Source organism: Haliotis rubra, unplaced genomic scaffold, assembly GCF_003918875.1.
Source record: "Haliotis rubra isolate DU_JTF1 unplaced genomic scaffold, ASM391887v1 Scf916, whole genome shotgun sequence".
In the NCBI taxonomy this organism is placed as follows: domain Eukaryota; kingdom Metazoa; phylum Mollusca; class Gastropoda; order Lepetellida; family Haliotidae; genus Haliotis; species Haliotis rubra.
In genome coordinates this window covers 121,489-137,889 of record NW_025767653.1, presented here as the reverse complement: position 1 = coordinate 137,889, position 16,401 = coordinate 121,489, and the positions used below count along the sequence as shown (strand labels likewise).

General features: G+C 40.3%; 1 protein-coding gene across 1 annotated transcript; it reads left to right on the top strand.

The window, feature by feature from the left end:
• The first annotated feature begins 5,202 nt into the window (after window positions 1–5,202).
• Window positions 5,203–15,304, top strand: LOC124264250 (galactose-3-O-sulfotransferase 2-like). The gene is made up of 3 exons (XM_046698992.1): window positions 5,203–5,343; window positions 9,717–9,760; window positions 13,953–15,304. The coding sequence occupies exons 1-3, from the start codon at window positions 5,254–5,256 to the stop codon at window positions 15,268–15,270; spliced, it is 1,452 nt and encodes a 483-aa protein (XP_046554948.1). The 5' UTR covers window positions 5,203–5,253; the 3' UTR covers window positions 15,271–15,304.
• The last annotated feature ends 1,097 nt before the right edge of the window (window positions 15,305–16,401 follow it).

Below are 16,401 nucleotides of genomic sequence, written 5' to 3'. Positions count from 1 at the left end.
TCCATACACTATATAGTTGACGATCAACATACTGTCCTGGTTAATTTACACAAAGTTGTTCATAATGGCAACGCTATTGTAACGGAGTTGCACCTTTATCAAAACAATAGTTCCATCTCGTTGACCTAAAATGGGGCTTTTGTACAACACCTGATTGTGTTTACCCTGAAGGTGCGTAATGTTACACATCACTGATGGGATTGTCTCGCTGTGTTGATACCAACTATTAAGCTATATCGAACTAATCGTCCTTACCTAGCTGGTCATAGCACATGACGACTCAGGGTAAAATTTATTGTACAGTTTGATGGAATGAAGCCATGTGTAAACACATTACATGTCAGTCCCTATCACGCGGAGTAATGAAGCCAGCCTCACATCAGCCTAACTTAATCCTCTTGCTTACTCAAATCCGACTTTCCCTATGATGGCTTTAACCCTTTCTAACCCTGACCTTCCCCGTGAAAGCTTAACAATTTCTCATCCTGACCTCCGCCGTGAAGGCTTTGATCCTTTCTAACCCTGACCTTCCCCGTGAAAGCTTAACAATTTCTAATCCTGACCTCCGCCGTGAAGGCTTTGATCCTTTCTAACCCTGACCTTCCCCGTGAAAGCTTAACAATTTCTAATCCTGACCTCCGCCGTGAAGGCTTTGATCCTTTCTAACCCTGACCTTCCCCGTGAAAGCTTAACAATTTCTAATCCTGACCTCCGCCGTGAAGGCTTTGATCCTTTCTAACCCTGACCTTCCCCGTGAAAGCTTAACAATTTCTAACCCTGTCCTTTCCCGTGAAAGCTTAACAATTTCTAATCCTGACCTCCCCCGTGAAGGCTTTAATCCTTTCTAACCATCGCCTTTCCCGTGAAGGTAGACTAATGCTTAGTCTCTGAATATATATAATTTTGATAGTAACAAACAAGCCCATTTAAATTGAAAAGGAGCCCCAGGGAGACCAGAGATTTAGCCTGAACCTGAGGAAATCTAGACTTGCTTTATTTAGGGCTTGGCAGTAGGGAAAATAACGCGGTTCAGGGACTGTGAGACAGACTACCGTGAAGGCTTTAACCCTTTCTAACCCGGAATCAACACAGGGGAGACTAAAATAAGTTTGACGCTGCTCTTCTGGATAAATTCACATAAATAGCAAACCAATTCTGATATTCTGGTAAACGTCACTTGATATACTGATACATGTATATGAATCGTCACGCGTCTGATATTTAAAATTTCACTTGAAACCCCACCTGACGAATATTCTGATATTTGAAACTTCACCTCTGTTATTAAAGGGTTAAAGTTGTATTTGTTGCCTTTCATCATCTGACGAAGGCCGTGTCTCACGTGAACTAATTCATTGATGAATCGTTACATCGACTTGGGCTAAGGATTGGAACACCGACTGATTACCATCAGTAATTTAGTCTCTGAATATGTATGTACTTTTATAGAAACATATAATCCCATATATATGGAAAAGGAGCCCCAGTGAGCTGGAGATTTAGACAGAACCTGAGGAAATCTAGACTTGCTTCATTTAGAGCTTTGGCATTGCAGAGAGGGCTGGGCGAAGGGGGAATAGTGTGGTTCAGGGACTGAGGATATGTATGAGTTGGTCTGATATTACTCTGTTTGAAATACCACCTGATATTCAGCTGTTTAAAGCCTGCCTTCCTGATACTTGTCTGTTTGAAACTCTACCTGTCTGATATTCTGACATTTGAAACTTCTCAGATATTCTGGTATTTATTGAGTCTCGGGGTGTTTTACGTTTTCCTGCACTGACATTAGCGAATAACTGTAAGTCTAAACATTGTTGACGTTGGAGCCAAGGTGATAACCCCCTTTAAATGTCGAGTTTGTCTGTCACCTCACAGCCTCGTCAAACACGTCTCCGTCGGGAGGGCCGTTCACGAAGGAGATGGGAATGTTGGAAATATGATGAGCTCATCGACATCGCGACCACCGGTGTCAACATGTCCGACAACTCTCCATACGAAGATTATCGGACTTACATGATTAAGCGTCAACCCGTGACCAATGAACATAAAAGTATTCGGTGATATGATGTGATCTGAACACCGGGTGTTTACATTGCATGACCAGACTGATTGTTCTTTCGAATCTCCATGACGTGTATCGGTGCACATGAAGTCAACCTTCTAGGTGAACAACGGAAGGTACACAACCATGTATGGTGCTAAATGGTGAATAACAAAAGCTACACAATATATGTTTGATGGTGAATAATAGAAAGCACACAACCATGTTTGATGGTGAATAATAGAAAATACATAACCATGTTTGATGGTGAATTATATAAAATACCCAACCGGATTTGATGGTGAATAATAGAAAGTACACAACCATGTTTGATGGTGAATTATAGAAAATACACAACCATGTTTGATGGTGAATAATAGAAAGCACACAACCATGTTTGATGGTGAATTATAGAAAATACCCAACCGGGTTTGATGGTGAATAATAGAAAGCACACAACCATGTTTGATGGTGAATTATAGAAAATACACAACCATGTTTGATGGTGAATAATAGAAAGCACACAACCATGTTTGATGGTGAATTATAGAAAATACCCAACCATGTTTGATGGTGAATTATAGAAAATACCCAACCGGGTTTGATGGTGAATAATAGAAAGCACACAACCATGTTTGATGGTGAATTATAGAAAATACATAACCATGTTTGATGGTGAATAATAGAAAATACATAACCATGTTTGATGGTGAATAATAGAAAATACATAACCATGTTTGATGGTGAATAATAGAAAATACACAACCGGGTTTGATGGTCAATAATAGATAATACATAACCACGTGATAGTGAATAATAGAAAATACATAACCATGTTTGATGGTGAATAATAGATAATACACAACCATGTTTGATGGTGAATAATAGAAAATACACAACCGGGTTTGATGGTGAATAATAGAAAATACATAACCACGTGATAGTGAATAATAGAAAATACACAACCGGGTTTGATGGTGAATGATAGAAAATACCCAACCATGTTTGATGGTGAATCATAGAAAATACACAACCATGTTTGATGGTATATAATAGAAAATACACAACCGGGTTTGATGGTGAATAATAGAAAATACACAACCGGGTTTGATGGTGAATGATAGAAAATACCCAACCATGTTTGATGGTGAATCATAGAAAATACACAACCGGGTTTGATGGTGAATAATAGAAAATACACAACCGGGTTTGATGGTGAATAATAGAGTGAGTGAGTTTAGTTTTACGCCGCACTCAGCAATATTCCAGCTATATGGCGGCGGTCTGTAAATAATCGAGTCTGGACCAGACAATCCAGTGATCAACAGCATGAGCATCGATCTGCGCAATTGGGAACCGATGACATTTGTCAATCAAGTCAGCGAAACTGACCACCCGATCCCGTTAGTCGCCTCTTACGACAAGATAGTCGCCTTGTTATGGCAAGCACATGGGTTGCTGAAGACCTATTCTACCCCGGATCTTCACGGGTCTGGTGAATAATAGAAAATACACAACCGGGTTTGATGGTGAATGATAGAAAATACCCAACCATGTTTGATGGTGAATCATAGAAAATACACAACCATGTTTGATGGTATATAATAGAAAATACACAACCGGGTTTGATGGTGAATAATAGAAAATACACAACCGGGTTTGATGGTGAATGATAGAAAATACATAACCGACATTGATGGTGAATGATAGAAAATACCCAACCATGTTTGATGGTGAATGATAGAAAATACATAACCACATGATAGTGAATAATTGAAAATACATAACCACGTGATAGTGAATAATAGAAAATACATAACCATGTTTGATAGTGAATAATAGAAAATATATAACCATGTTTGATGGTGAATAATAGAAAATACATAACCATGTTTGATGGTGAATAATAGAAAATACATAACCACGTGATAGTGAATAATAGAAAATACACAACCATGTTTGATGGTGAATAATAGAAAATACATAACCATGTTTGATGGTGAATAATAGAAAATACATAACCACGTGATAGTGAATAATAGAAAATATATAACCATGTTTGATGGTGAATAATAGAAAATACATAACCATGTTTGATGGTGAATAATAGAAAATACACAACCATGTTTGATGGTGAATAATAGAAAATACACAACCATGTTTGATGGTGAATAATAGATAATACCCAACCATGTTTGATGGTGAATAATAGAGAATACACAACCATCATTTCACTTTATTACCGGCATCAGTATTTGTGTAGCGTTGCCGCCGAAGCCTGTTCCAGGACCCCCGTGGATTGTGTCGGTGATGGTGCACAGAGACTCGGTGTAGAACAGCCCTGACAGATAGGCAAAATTTAATCGATTTTTTTTCGGTTTCCGAGATAATTCTACTTTGAACAAAACTACCTTTTAAATTAATTCTAAGATTGGAGTTGTCAGGACGAGGGGAGTTTTAAACTGGAATGATCGACAGAGAAGCGGTTGGCGATTTCTGATTTAATTATGTCAGACTTTTGTTTCCATTAAGTTTGACCACGTGACTCCGTCCTCCCCAGTAGCACCGAGCGAGGCGCCCGCCATTACACGGGGAAGCTGATCACCCCCACATGTCGTCTCCGCTCTCTGGTAGAGGTGCGTTCACGAGAGCCGCTCTGAAAACACCATTAACCGTTGTTCTGTTCCACCCATATCCTAGGATTATGCGTCGCTTAAACATTGTGCAGGGAATGTTGTGGGTTTCACTCTCAAGTAACAAAACCCACATATCCGGGAAATGTATTTAGCAGGTTGTTTATTTTGAAAGACTTATTCCACATGCACGTAAATACGAAGAGCTTAATCAGCTTTTAATAATGATGATTGTGTTCAATATGTACCTTGATGAACACTATCACGGGTATGATTGTCACATCGAATCAATTTTCTTTATTCTCGATTTACTGGGTATAGGTTATTATATTCAATATTCAAAAATATTTTCCGAATTTAAAACAGGTTATAACATTAAAAACCAAGAATTAGACAATCCAGTATGAGTCGCTGTGGCAACCCAGAGAGGTTATGTAACAAATATCAGTACGCTGTGGACAAAGGGAAAACAGAGCACAGTTTCTAGATCTCCCAAACGCAACCTCCTCCACCAGAAGTCTGCCGTTCTTGAGGGATGCCGAGTTAAGTGGAAACAACAGCGTTAGCGGCTTGAGAGTGATGCTCAGGGCTGATGAGGAAACGGTAACCAGGCCGGGATTCCGATGCAATGACGGTCAATCTCGAACACAGGCGATGGACGGAACGAAGGTAAGACAAAGAACTGCTAGGGCGAATGGATGGCTGGGATTCTGGGGAGATCCCTGTTAAAAAGTAAGTGAGCCTGACCATCTTAGATCCAAGCTGACGCTTAGTTCAAGAAGAGAGTTTTAGTTTCAGAACAATGTTGCTTAAAGTCCTCGTTATTACTTGTTATTACATTCATGTTCATGTTAGGAGCGGACGTGCATGTACTGGTTAGACGCATGTTGTACTAGGTAGAACAAGAAAACATATTGGTGTGTTGATGGAGAAATGTAGCTAGATCTCAAACTGCGGGTTCCATTTCAGCGGGGGAATCGCTGTAACACGCGTTATAACGGGGAGCCACTGGAATTGATGCTTTGATATGTAAACAGCGAAGAGAGCATCTGTTGGTGTCTTCTTCTTCTGAAGCTATACCGCGCTCGGAGATCGCTCGAGCCTTATAAACGTTTCTGTCAGTCAATATTTTCTCGCTAAAGTATCCTCGCGAAGTGCGGGCGATCTAACGCCTGATGCGGTGCAGAAGCCAACTGTGGAGAGGTCGTGCTTAGGGTTGTAGAACTGTCTACTAGCTGGTTAACACATGCCACGAGGTAGACGGTCACCACCTTCACGCCCTCGATGCTTACTGTGAAACAAGATTGTGAAACCAAATGTAGACTGCAGTTGGGCGATATATCTCGCCAACAGTGATGTGCAGCGCCGACATGCTCTTCATTCTCCAGCACCTGACCGCTGTCAGACTTCATCTCGCGTCTCTTGTTAATGACGTAACCCGGTAACTGTAGACTGGCCCAAGAAAGAATATATAACACCTGGTCAACATTTGTCAAATGTCAGAACGAGGTCACTCAACATCCTGGGAGTGATTTGTGGAACAAAACGTTTGTTTTTGCCTGAATTGAAATAGCAAGCATTCATGGTAAAATGCGGTAAGTATTATGTTGCCGAGCAACATGTTTTGTGTGCGCGTGATGTCGTTTTCGCACATACCTTGACTGGGCATTTGTTTAAATATTTGTTCGCTTGACACGAACTGAAGACAAACATGTGTCTGGGCTGACTAGGGGTTTTGGTCAATATGTTATATAAGTTTGTGATACCAAGTCTCCAGTCCACGCTTCGCTGAGACCGTCCGCAGGTAACAGTAAGCAGTCTGATTGGTTACGTTGATAATGTATCATTTTAACTGGAAATGGGGCATGGTGTACGTTGTATTTTTGACATTTATGATGCGTTCTTCAATGTTTATTATGATTCAGTTGTGTTTTAAGTAAGTGTGTTATTGGTGTCTCTGTACATGGCGTCAGAGCAGACATGCCTCATCGCCCTCACCCCCTCCCTACCACAAACACCCGCTCACGCACACACACACAAACATACATCTCAAGCAAACACGCCAAACACACACACACACACAACAAACACACACTCACATGCATACACCCGGTCTCTTTCTGTCTCACACACACACACACACCAAAGAAACTCTTTCACACACACATACACACACAAAACACATCCCAAGCAAACACACCAAACATACACACTCACACACACACCTCATACAAACACACACATAGATACATACATACACACACAGACATCACAATGTCTCTTTCTCTGTTTCACACCCACACCCACCAAAACACAGACACAGGTCCTGGTTTACAACCACTCATCCTGAGCGAGGTCAGTCAGCATCATGTCACAGATTGCTTAACAAGTGTAGTTGATAGAAATATTATCATAACTGCTTTATCTCATAGTCGGTTTCGCTTGATATCATACGATTTAATCTGTATCTTGCATGGAATGCATGAAAATATCCCGAACTATAAACAGCAGGGCGAAAGGAAGAATATTGTGAAACAAACCGGAATCGTTATTGGATGATGGAGTATTTAATGCGTCGCATCAGAGCGTGGCTTCTCAACAGGAGGGGTAGCTATACTTCACTTCAAAAGTTTAGACTCACTTAAAGCACTCATTGTATGTTATGTGTATATAATATATATATATGGTTACATCGAAGATTGATTTCTCCACTAACTTGGGGTAACCAACTGCAAACTTTATGCAGATGAATTGCACGAGGATCATGCATCAAATTGCAGAAAAGCATGTGCAAATATCGTGCATGTGAACTGCTGCGTTGTGGTGTAAAGTTTTGTTAAGAATTCGCCAATTTTCACTGATTTTCATCATTTACTGAACTCATGACAATAATTTTTCAACATTACGAATTTGTTTTACAATACATCAGTTCCTGTGTCAACAGTACTCCTAAACAGTATGGAATATTTTTCAAAATTTAGTTTAGAACAGTTGATTGAAGTAAGTGGCTATATTTACACTAGTGAGTCTAAACGTTTGATGATAAGTATATTTCACGCAACAACATATTCCATGTAGGCTTTCTTCCATAACATACACTGTCTGCCATTCCTATTTCCCCAATGTACTTGTAGGCCTCCAATCCGAGTTCTTGCTATTACATCTAAACTGAACAAGATTCTGTCAACGATTATATCTTCAGGCTGACCATGGGTTTTACCACCAAAACATGTTTAGATATTTGGAAGTAAGTTCTTTTTCATCTATCTGAGAGACAAATAGCAATGTTGCTCATATTCGTATATCTACAAATTCTTTAAAAAATATATTATATCTACGCATCTCCGATGCCCTACGTAATGTTGGTCTGGACAATGGTTTATGCCAGGTTAAAAGTACAATGTACAATGGGTATCTTCGGGATTGACCCTTACGTTGTTAGACTCTAACGAATCGTTTACAGATTCAGAAATGTATAAAATTGAACCATACGAATGATGTTTTAGCACCTAAGGAACGGTGATGAATAGATGAGTTGTCTATACGAGTGACGATCCGGGCTCAGCTATGTCCTGAAGCCGGTAACCTGCACGTCCCGGCTAGCCGCGACAACATCGTGAGAGACATCAAAAGATATTTGTTGAATGTTCTTGCCGCGTTTAAACAAAACGACCTTTGCTCAGGGATCGATGCCGAATTAGGAGGCTGTGCCTGTAGTGAACTCTGGGTTTGTTCCAAGATGTCGGGCACTCTCATGGCCATGTTGATGCGATGTAATATCACCTGCGCTCATGTTCCTTCTCCGACAATTACAACCCCCCCAACAACTATAACGCTCTGGTCATTGTGAGAGTAGAATTTGGGGAGTTTGGATCGAACGTTGGGGAATCTGTGAGACAAGATACAAGCGACAAATTGCTTGTAGTTTATTGACATCAGTCCGGCGGATTGTTTGGAGGTGAGTTGGAGATCTCATTCGCCATCAGCAGTTTAGCTAGTCTCAGCTTCGAAGATAACTGAAAATCTCGGATGAGACAGCGATTCATATTCTCAGATATTGTGTTGCCAGCTCGGTCATACATTTGTAACTTCTGTAAATTACATGCAGAATAGATCGCGTTAACCACAGACTGAAACTTTGATCTAAACTGTCTCTGCCATTACTTTATTTTGGCGGTGAAAAAAATATGCAACAGCGACTCTGAAGTGGACGAAAAATGTCAAGCGAATATTTGGAGCTGTTTATCTAGACACTGTGACGTGTATTTGTTACATTCATTGCAGAGTTGGTTTATTCTATATCTACCAAGGGGGATGAGCTTGTGTCAGCCACCTGCCTACATCAGTTCTCGCCAGCATCTCGCCAGCATCTCGCACCCGGGTGTCTTCAACTAACACACACCTGATATAAGTGTAAATTTCCAATTATCCGTGCAGCTAAACTTGGAGCTGTGTTTGTTTTTAGTTTGACATATACCTGTTTGAAATGTCGATGTTGTAAAGTGTCGCCAGGGTCAGGTGTAGTGGTTTTAGTTTGTTAACGCCATGAAAGGAGCAAAGCGCCACCTAGCGGTGCCTTTACCTTGAACGACACTGTCAGTAGCCAATGAACATGTGGACGTGTTTGATGTGGTCTCTCTGGTGAAGCAGCAGTGTGTTATACACAAGCTTGGCGGAGAAAGGGCGCCGACCACTGAATGGGGTGGATCACGGAATTTTGAACCTGATTTTACAACCAGACATTTGTTTGGAGTGAGTTCTACGGCTGCGTAAAACCTTATCTCAGTGGTAAAACGAATGTAAAACCTTATCCCTGTGATAAAACAAACGTCATGTACAAGTGTTGTCAACAGTTGATACTAAAACAGTATTCACTCTGTAGATTCATGAACATGGGTATTGTGTTGAGACAGTATCGGGACGAGAAGCGGATTCTGATAGCAACGAGGGGAGGCGATTCAGACCACAGTGCTTGCTGTTACCCTTTGTTTCAGTTAAACAGACTATCACTATATACCTAATGACGTTGATGTCTGTTACAGATGCTGCCACGAGCTTCGCCGTTAAGAGTGGTTACGATGAAACGGTACGTACGTTATGAAAAACCTACATACGTAGACCCGGTAGGGACTCGAACCTAGACCCGGTACGTACGTTGTCATGTAAACCTACATACGTAGACCCTCACAATAGGTATTATGTATCCTGAATTATGTTCCATGTAAACATTGATGGAGCGTTTGTAAGAAATACTGCCGATGTTAGGATACATGGATTACCATTGCTAAGATAGTGGTTTGGATAAAACACTATCACTGACAAGTAATGTGCCGCAGAGTGGCAGTCTATAATCAATGACGTCAGCTGAACGATAAGGTGAATATCTTGTAGAGGTATAAAATGACAGCTACATGCCCAATTCGGTGTTAAAGGTAATTACACGGACTGAAGCAAGTCTAGATCTCCCTTTCAAAAACCTTTTTAACACCTGTTTTTTTATTAAATGTCATTCTTGGACATTATTGCCGTTAAGACCACACACCTCACCGGTAGCAACATTACTGTTGGTGACCTAGGGACAGATAGACTCAACGCAGTCTACAACATGGCACTCGTCCTGCTTGCTGACCAGGCAGGGAGACTGGGAGGGACTAGTAATGGTGGCATACGTGACGAGTATCTAAAACTGACGTTCAAAAGAAACTACACACCTGATTCATTCGTAAAATATTTTCTTTAAAACAGCATTAATATTTAAAAGGTGTTTTGATTCTGCCTTGTCACAAACATTGTGCAAGTGTTTCCAAAACACCACAGATACTGTACCCAATTACAACATTGCTAGCTAAATATTTATGGTTTTAATGGGAATAGTCCCCAAACACCAGGTGTATACTTTCTTATGAACGTCAGTATATATACGATGCTGCTGTAGCTGGAAATATACATCTGTGAGGTGCAGTGTCAACTTGTGGCTTAGTGTTTTAGCTGATTTGACATTGATTCTCGAATGGGTACGTTACCCTAATTAAATACGCAGCGTTCAGTTTGGAGCTTCGTTATTCACAGTGCCAATGCTAATTAATATAGAGGTGCGATATTTATACTGTAAAGTCTGGTTTTAGTCAGTATTTGTTTAAACTGTTAATACCAATTTTAATAATCAAAGTGTTAATACCAAATTTAGCAAATCTGTATGGATAGTAATTTACTTCATGTTCAGTTTAGACATGCAATATTCGTAGTGACAAGACCAATTGTAGTCAGTGTTTGCTTTAGAGATGCAATACTCGTAGTGGGAAGGATAGTTATAGTAAATGTTTTGTTTAGCTTGTTTATAATTATATGTGTACCATTTATGTGATGTGTCACCATGCATCTGTCTGTATTATGGGCCAGTGGCCTTTTACTGAACAAAACTGTCTGTCTGTTTGCTTTGTTTATAGATGCGATATTTGTAGCGTGAATACCAAATTTAGTCACTGTTTAGTTAACAGTTTCGATGTTCTCTGTGCAAAATACTAAATAATTGTTAGTCAATGTTTACTTGGGCACTGCCATATTCGGGGTGTGTTGCTGTTTGTTTCTATTTTCATCAGATAAATGATATCGCAATCCGTGCTTGTATTTACCACTGTAGGTGTAATCGTGGTTCAGTATTGTTGGAAGGTATGATATCGCAATCCGTGCTTGTATTTACCACTGTAGGTGTAATCGTAGTTCAGTATTGTTGGAAGATATGATATCGCAATCCGTGCTTGTATTTACCACTGTAGGTGTAATCGTAGTTCAGTATTGTTGGAAGATATGATATCGCTATTCGTGCTTGTATTTACCACTGTAGGTGTAATCGTAGTTCAGTATTGTTGGAAGGTATGATATCGCTATTCGTGCTTGTATTTACCACTGTAGGTGTAATCGTGGTTCGGTATTGTTGGAAGGTATGATATCGCAATCCGTGCTTGTATTTACCACTGTAGGTGTAATCGTAGTTCAGTATTGTTGGAAGGTATGATATCGCTATTCGTGCTTGTATTTACCACTGTAGGTGTAATCGTAGTTCAGTATTGTTGGAAGATATGATATCGCTATTCGTGCTTGTATTTACCACTGTAGGTGTAATCGTAGTTCAGTATTGTTGGAAGGTATGATATCGCTATCCGTGCTTGTATTTACCACTGTAGGTGTAATCGTAGTTCAGTATTGTTGGAAGGTATGATATCGCTATTCGTGCTTGTATTTACCACTGTAGGTGTAATCGTGGTTCAGTATTGTTGGAAGGTATGATATCGCAATCCGTGCTTGTATTTACCACTGTAGGTGTAATCGTAGTTCAGTATTGTTGGAAGATATGATATCGCTATTCGTGCTTGTATTTACCACTGTAGGTGTAATCGTAGTTCAGTATTGTTGGAAGGTATGATATCGCTATTCGTGCTTGTATTTACCACTGTAGGTGTAATCGTGGTTCAGTATTGTTGGAAGGTATGATATCGCAATCCGTGCTTGTATTTACCACTGTAGGTGTAATCGTAGTTCAGTATTGTTGGAAGGTATGATATCGCTATTCGTGCTTGTATTTACCACTGTAGGTGTAATCGTGGTTCAGTATTGTTGGAAGGTATGATATCGCTATTCGTGCTTGTATTTACCACTGTAGGTGTAATCGTAGTTCAGTATTGTTGGAAGGTATGATATCGCTATTCGTGCTTGTATTTACCACTGTAGGTGTAATCGTGGTTCAGTATTGTTGGAAGGTATGATATCGCTATTCGTGCTTGTATTTACCACTGTAGGTGTAATCGTAGTTCAGTATTGTTGGAAGGTATGATGCTATCGCTATTCGTAGGTGCTTTATCGCTATTCGTGCTTGTATTACCACTGTAGGTGTAATCGTAGTTCAGTATTGTTGGAAGGTATGATATCGCTATTCGTGCTTGTATTTACCACTGTAGGTGTAATCGTGGTTCGGTATTGTTGGAAGATATGATATCGCTATTCCGTGCTTGTATTTACCACTGTAGGTGTAATCGTAGTTCAGTATTGTTGGAAGGTATGATATCGCTATTCGTGCTTGTATTTACCACTGTAGGTGTAATCGTGGTTCAGTATTGTTGGAAGGTATGATATCGCTATTTGTGCTTGTATTTACCACTGTAGGTGTAATCGTAGTTCAGTATGGTTGGAAGGTATGATATCGCAATCCGTGCTTGTATTTACCACTGTAGGTGTAATCGTGGTTCAGTATTGTTGGAAGGTATGATATCGCTATTCGTGCTTGTATTTACCACTGTAGGTGTAATCGTAGTTCAGTATGGTTGGAAGGTATGATATCGCAATCCGTGCTTGTATTTACCACTGTAGGTGTAATCGTGGTTCAGTATTGTTGGAAGGTATGATATCGCTATTCGTGCTTGTATTTACCACTGTAGGTGTAATCGTAGTTCAGTATTGTTGGAAGGTATGATATCGCAATCCGTGCTTGTATTTACCACTGTAGGTGTAATCGTGGTTCAGTATGGTTGGAAGGTATGATATCGCAATCCGTGCTTGTATTTACCACTGTAGGTGTAATCGTGGTTCAGTATTGTTGGAAGGTATGATATCGCTATTCGTGCTTGTATTTACCACTGTAGGTGTAATCGTAGTTCAGTATGGTTGGAAGGTATGATATCGCAATCCGTGCTTGTATTTACCACTGTAGGTGTAATCGTGGTTCAGTATTGTTGGAAGGTATGATATCCCTAGTGTTACCCTTGTAGTTATTGTTTTAGTTTTGAACAAAGATATATGTGTTTTTATGCATATATTTGCTTGGTATATTTACTATGGATATTCTGAAATTAGTATCGACTGTCAGCATTTGGAGCCATGATAGGCAAATCGTTAATTATATTCTTAGTCAATGTTATTCATGCTGCTAGTGCTGCTAGTTGTAAAATCGCTGCGTAAGAAGCTACAAAAACGTTTTCTTATACATGCGGCTGGTCATAGTATATCGCAGTGTTATGTTTAGGATTACCAACACTGTTTTCATATCAGTGCTGCAAGTACTAGTTTAGTCAACATAACGTTCACAGCTACGATCATCGTTTTGTTATCATTAATGCTTGTGTTGCTGTTAAATGCTCGATATTAATTTGTCATTCATATTGCTGATCTGAACTTTCTGGACACAGCTTCGAGTCACGATGTTTGAAACGCGACGGGAAAATCGCTAGTACCATTGATGTATATCTTACAGTTTCTTTGAACGCCTTTCCGGTTTACATTTACAGATTCCAACGTTGCAAGGCTGTTTCTCTCTTGGCCATCTTTATCTGCAGCGTTATCGCCATCAACATGTACACAGACGCCGTCGGGTACCAGTTTACCAGACCCAGCTGGCTGTTGACCGGAAACACGACCGGATGGCAGCATGTGGGATCAAACACCAAAGTACGGCATGTCGTATTTCTGAAAGTACACAAGGCAGCTAGCACTACTTTGATGAATATTTTTGTCAGATACGGATTAAAAATGAATCTAACAATGATGATTCCATTACGGAAGAATATTCTAAACGAACATGGCCACTTCACCGGTAGAAATGTCCTACCTCCTATGCGAAACAGAACTTACGACATGTTGTACAATCATGTGATATTCAATAAGACATTTATTAAGCCACTCTTTCCGCCAGACACTAAATATATCGCAATACTGCGGGAACCCTTTGAGCAAACTGTGTCGGCGTTCATGTATTATAAATATGTGTACCCAATGCCTTATCTCTGGAACATCGATGGCGAAAACCCGGTTTCAGAATACCTAAAGAATCCCCGGAAGTACGAACCCCTAAACGCATCATCATCTTTCACAAACAACCGGATGTCAGTTGATCTCGGTTTCCCTGATGTGTGGTCTCGCAATCTCTCACAGGCGCGAGATTTCATCAGAGACTTAGGAAACACATTCCACTTGATACTTATTGCTGAATATTTTGATGAATCCATTGTCCTCATGAAACGGTTATTGAAATGGGAGTTTAAGGATATCTTGTACATATCTAGTAATTCGCTTAAAAAAGGACATGATCTCAAATTTACACCCAAGGACCGTGAGCGACACAGGCTGTGGGCGTGGCTTGATCACATGCTATATGATCACTATTATCAGCTTTTCTGGGACAAAATACACGCCGAGGGCAAACATTTCTTCAGAGAGGTTCAAACATATAAGGAGATTCGCCATATGTGGCAGACATTTTGTTCACAGACTCTGAACCGAACGGACACGTTGAAACTCGAAGCCACGAAATGGAGCTCAGCCTTTGAGGTCTCATCACGTGACTGTAACCTAGCAACGACCGCTGAGATTCCCCTTATGGAAAAAGTGAGAATAAATTACTACAGAAAGTCCAGAGAGCGGGCTATGTCTTTCCCGGAGAGAATGTTTGGTGTCAGTCGTTTTAGTAAAAGTAAATTCCACAAAACACCTAAAACTCACCATTTGATAGAGACAAAGAGCGGTCGATGGATTAAAGTAAGCAGTTCCTCCTTAACCAAACCTAGAGTGAGACGTGATATTGATCAGGACAAAATGGCGGCGACGTAATGAATTTCAGTGGAAATAAACGTATTCTTATATTTGTATTGTTTTTTTTTGTTTTGTTGTTGTTGTTGTTGTTGTTGTTGTTGTTGTTGTTGTTGTTGTTGTTGTATTAGCTGTATTTCCTGTCAGGAAGCCCAAAAGCTAGGGTTGGGTAGACCAGAGGCGGGTGGGGATATCAGCAGGTCGAGGCGGTGCACTTCACAGTCAAAGAGGTGGCAGTGGTGATGGCGTCTTTCATTGTAATGCATGTACTGAACTTGCAGTTATAAACTTGACGTCATTCGAGCCATAATTTAACGATGAGATTAGCAGTGAATGATGCGTTTCTTAGTGAATGATGCGTTTACTGGTGAAAGATTAGCAGTGTCTCTACAGGATATGTGTGTCTCTACAGGATATGTGTGTGTACTGGATATATGTGTGTGTACAGAATATGTGTGTGTACAGGATATATGTGTGTGTACAGGATATGTGTCTGTACAGGATATGTGTGTGTACAGGATATGTGTGTGTACAGGACATGTGTGTCTGTACAGGATATGTGTGTGTACAGGATATGTGTGTGTTCACGATTAGCAGTGAACGATGCTTATAGCATTGAATAATGTGATTAGTAGTAAATTATGCTTTTGGTAGTGCATTATGCGTTTTGTATTCCTCATTTGCTGACCACCCAAATCTCACAAGCCGTTGAATCTGGGAAGCGTCAGTAAAATCTGTATATATGCACGTTATAGCCGTCATTTCCCGACTGGTAACTACTTACAGCCACTTCAGACACTGCAATCTGCTGGGCGTAACTATTGTACTGGAGACCTATATCCCGGGCTGTTTAGTTGTTTAGGATATGTGTGTCTGTACAGGATATGTGTGTCCGTACAGGATATGTGTCTCTGTACAGGATATGTGTCTCTGTACAGGATATGTGTCTCTGTACAGGATATGTGTGTCTTTACAGGATATGTGTCTCTGTACAGGATATGTGTCTCTGAACAGGATATGTGTCTCTGTACAGGATATGTGTGTCTGTACAGGATGTGTCTGTACAGGATATGTGTGTCTGTACAGGATATGTGTGTGTACAGGATATCTCTGTGTAACAGGATATGTGTGTCTGTACAGGATATGTGTGTA

Coding starts and splice junctions, on each gene's coding strand:
- LOC124264250 (XM_046698992.1), top strand. CDS start 5,254: ATGCTCAGGGCTGATGAGGAAACGGTAACCAGGCCGGGATTCCGATGC. Junction 5,344..9,716: donor AGGCGATGGACGGAACGAAG/GTAAGACAAAGA, acceptor TGTCTGTTACAG/ATGCTGCCACGAGCTTCGCC. Junction 9,761..13,952: donor AGAGTGGTTACGATGAAACG/GTACGTACGTTA, acceptor TTACATTTACAG/ATTCCAACGTTGCAAGGCTG.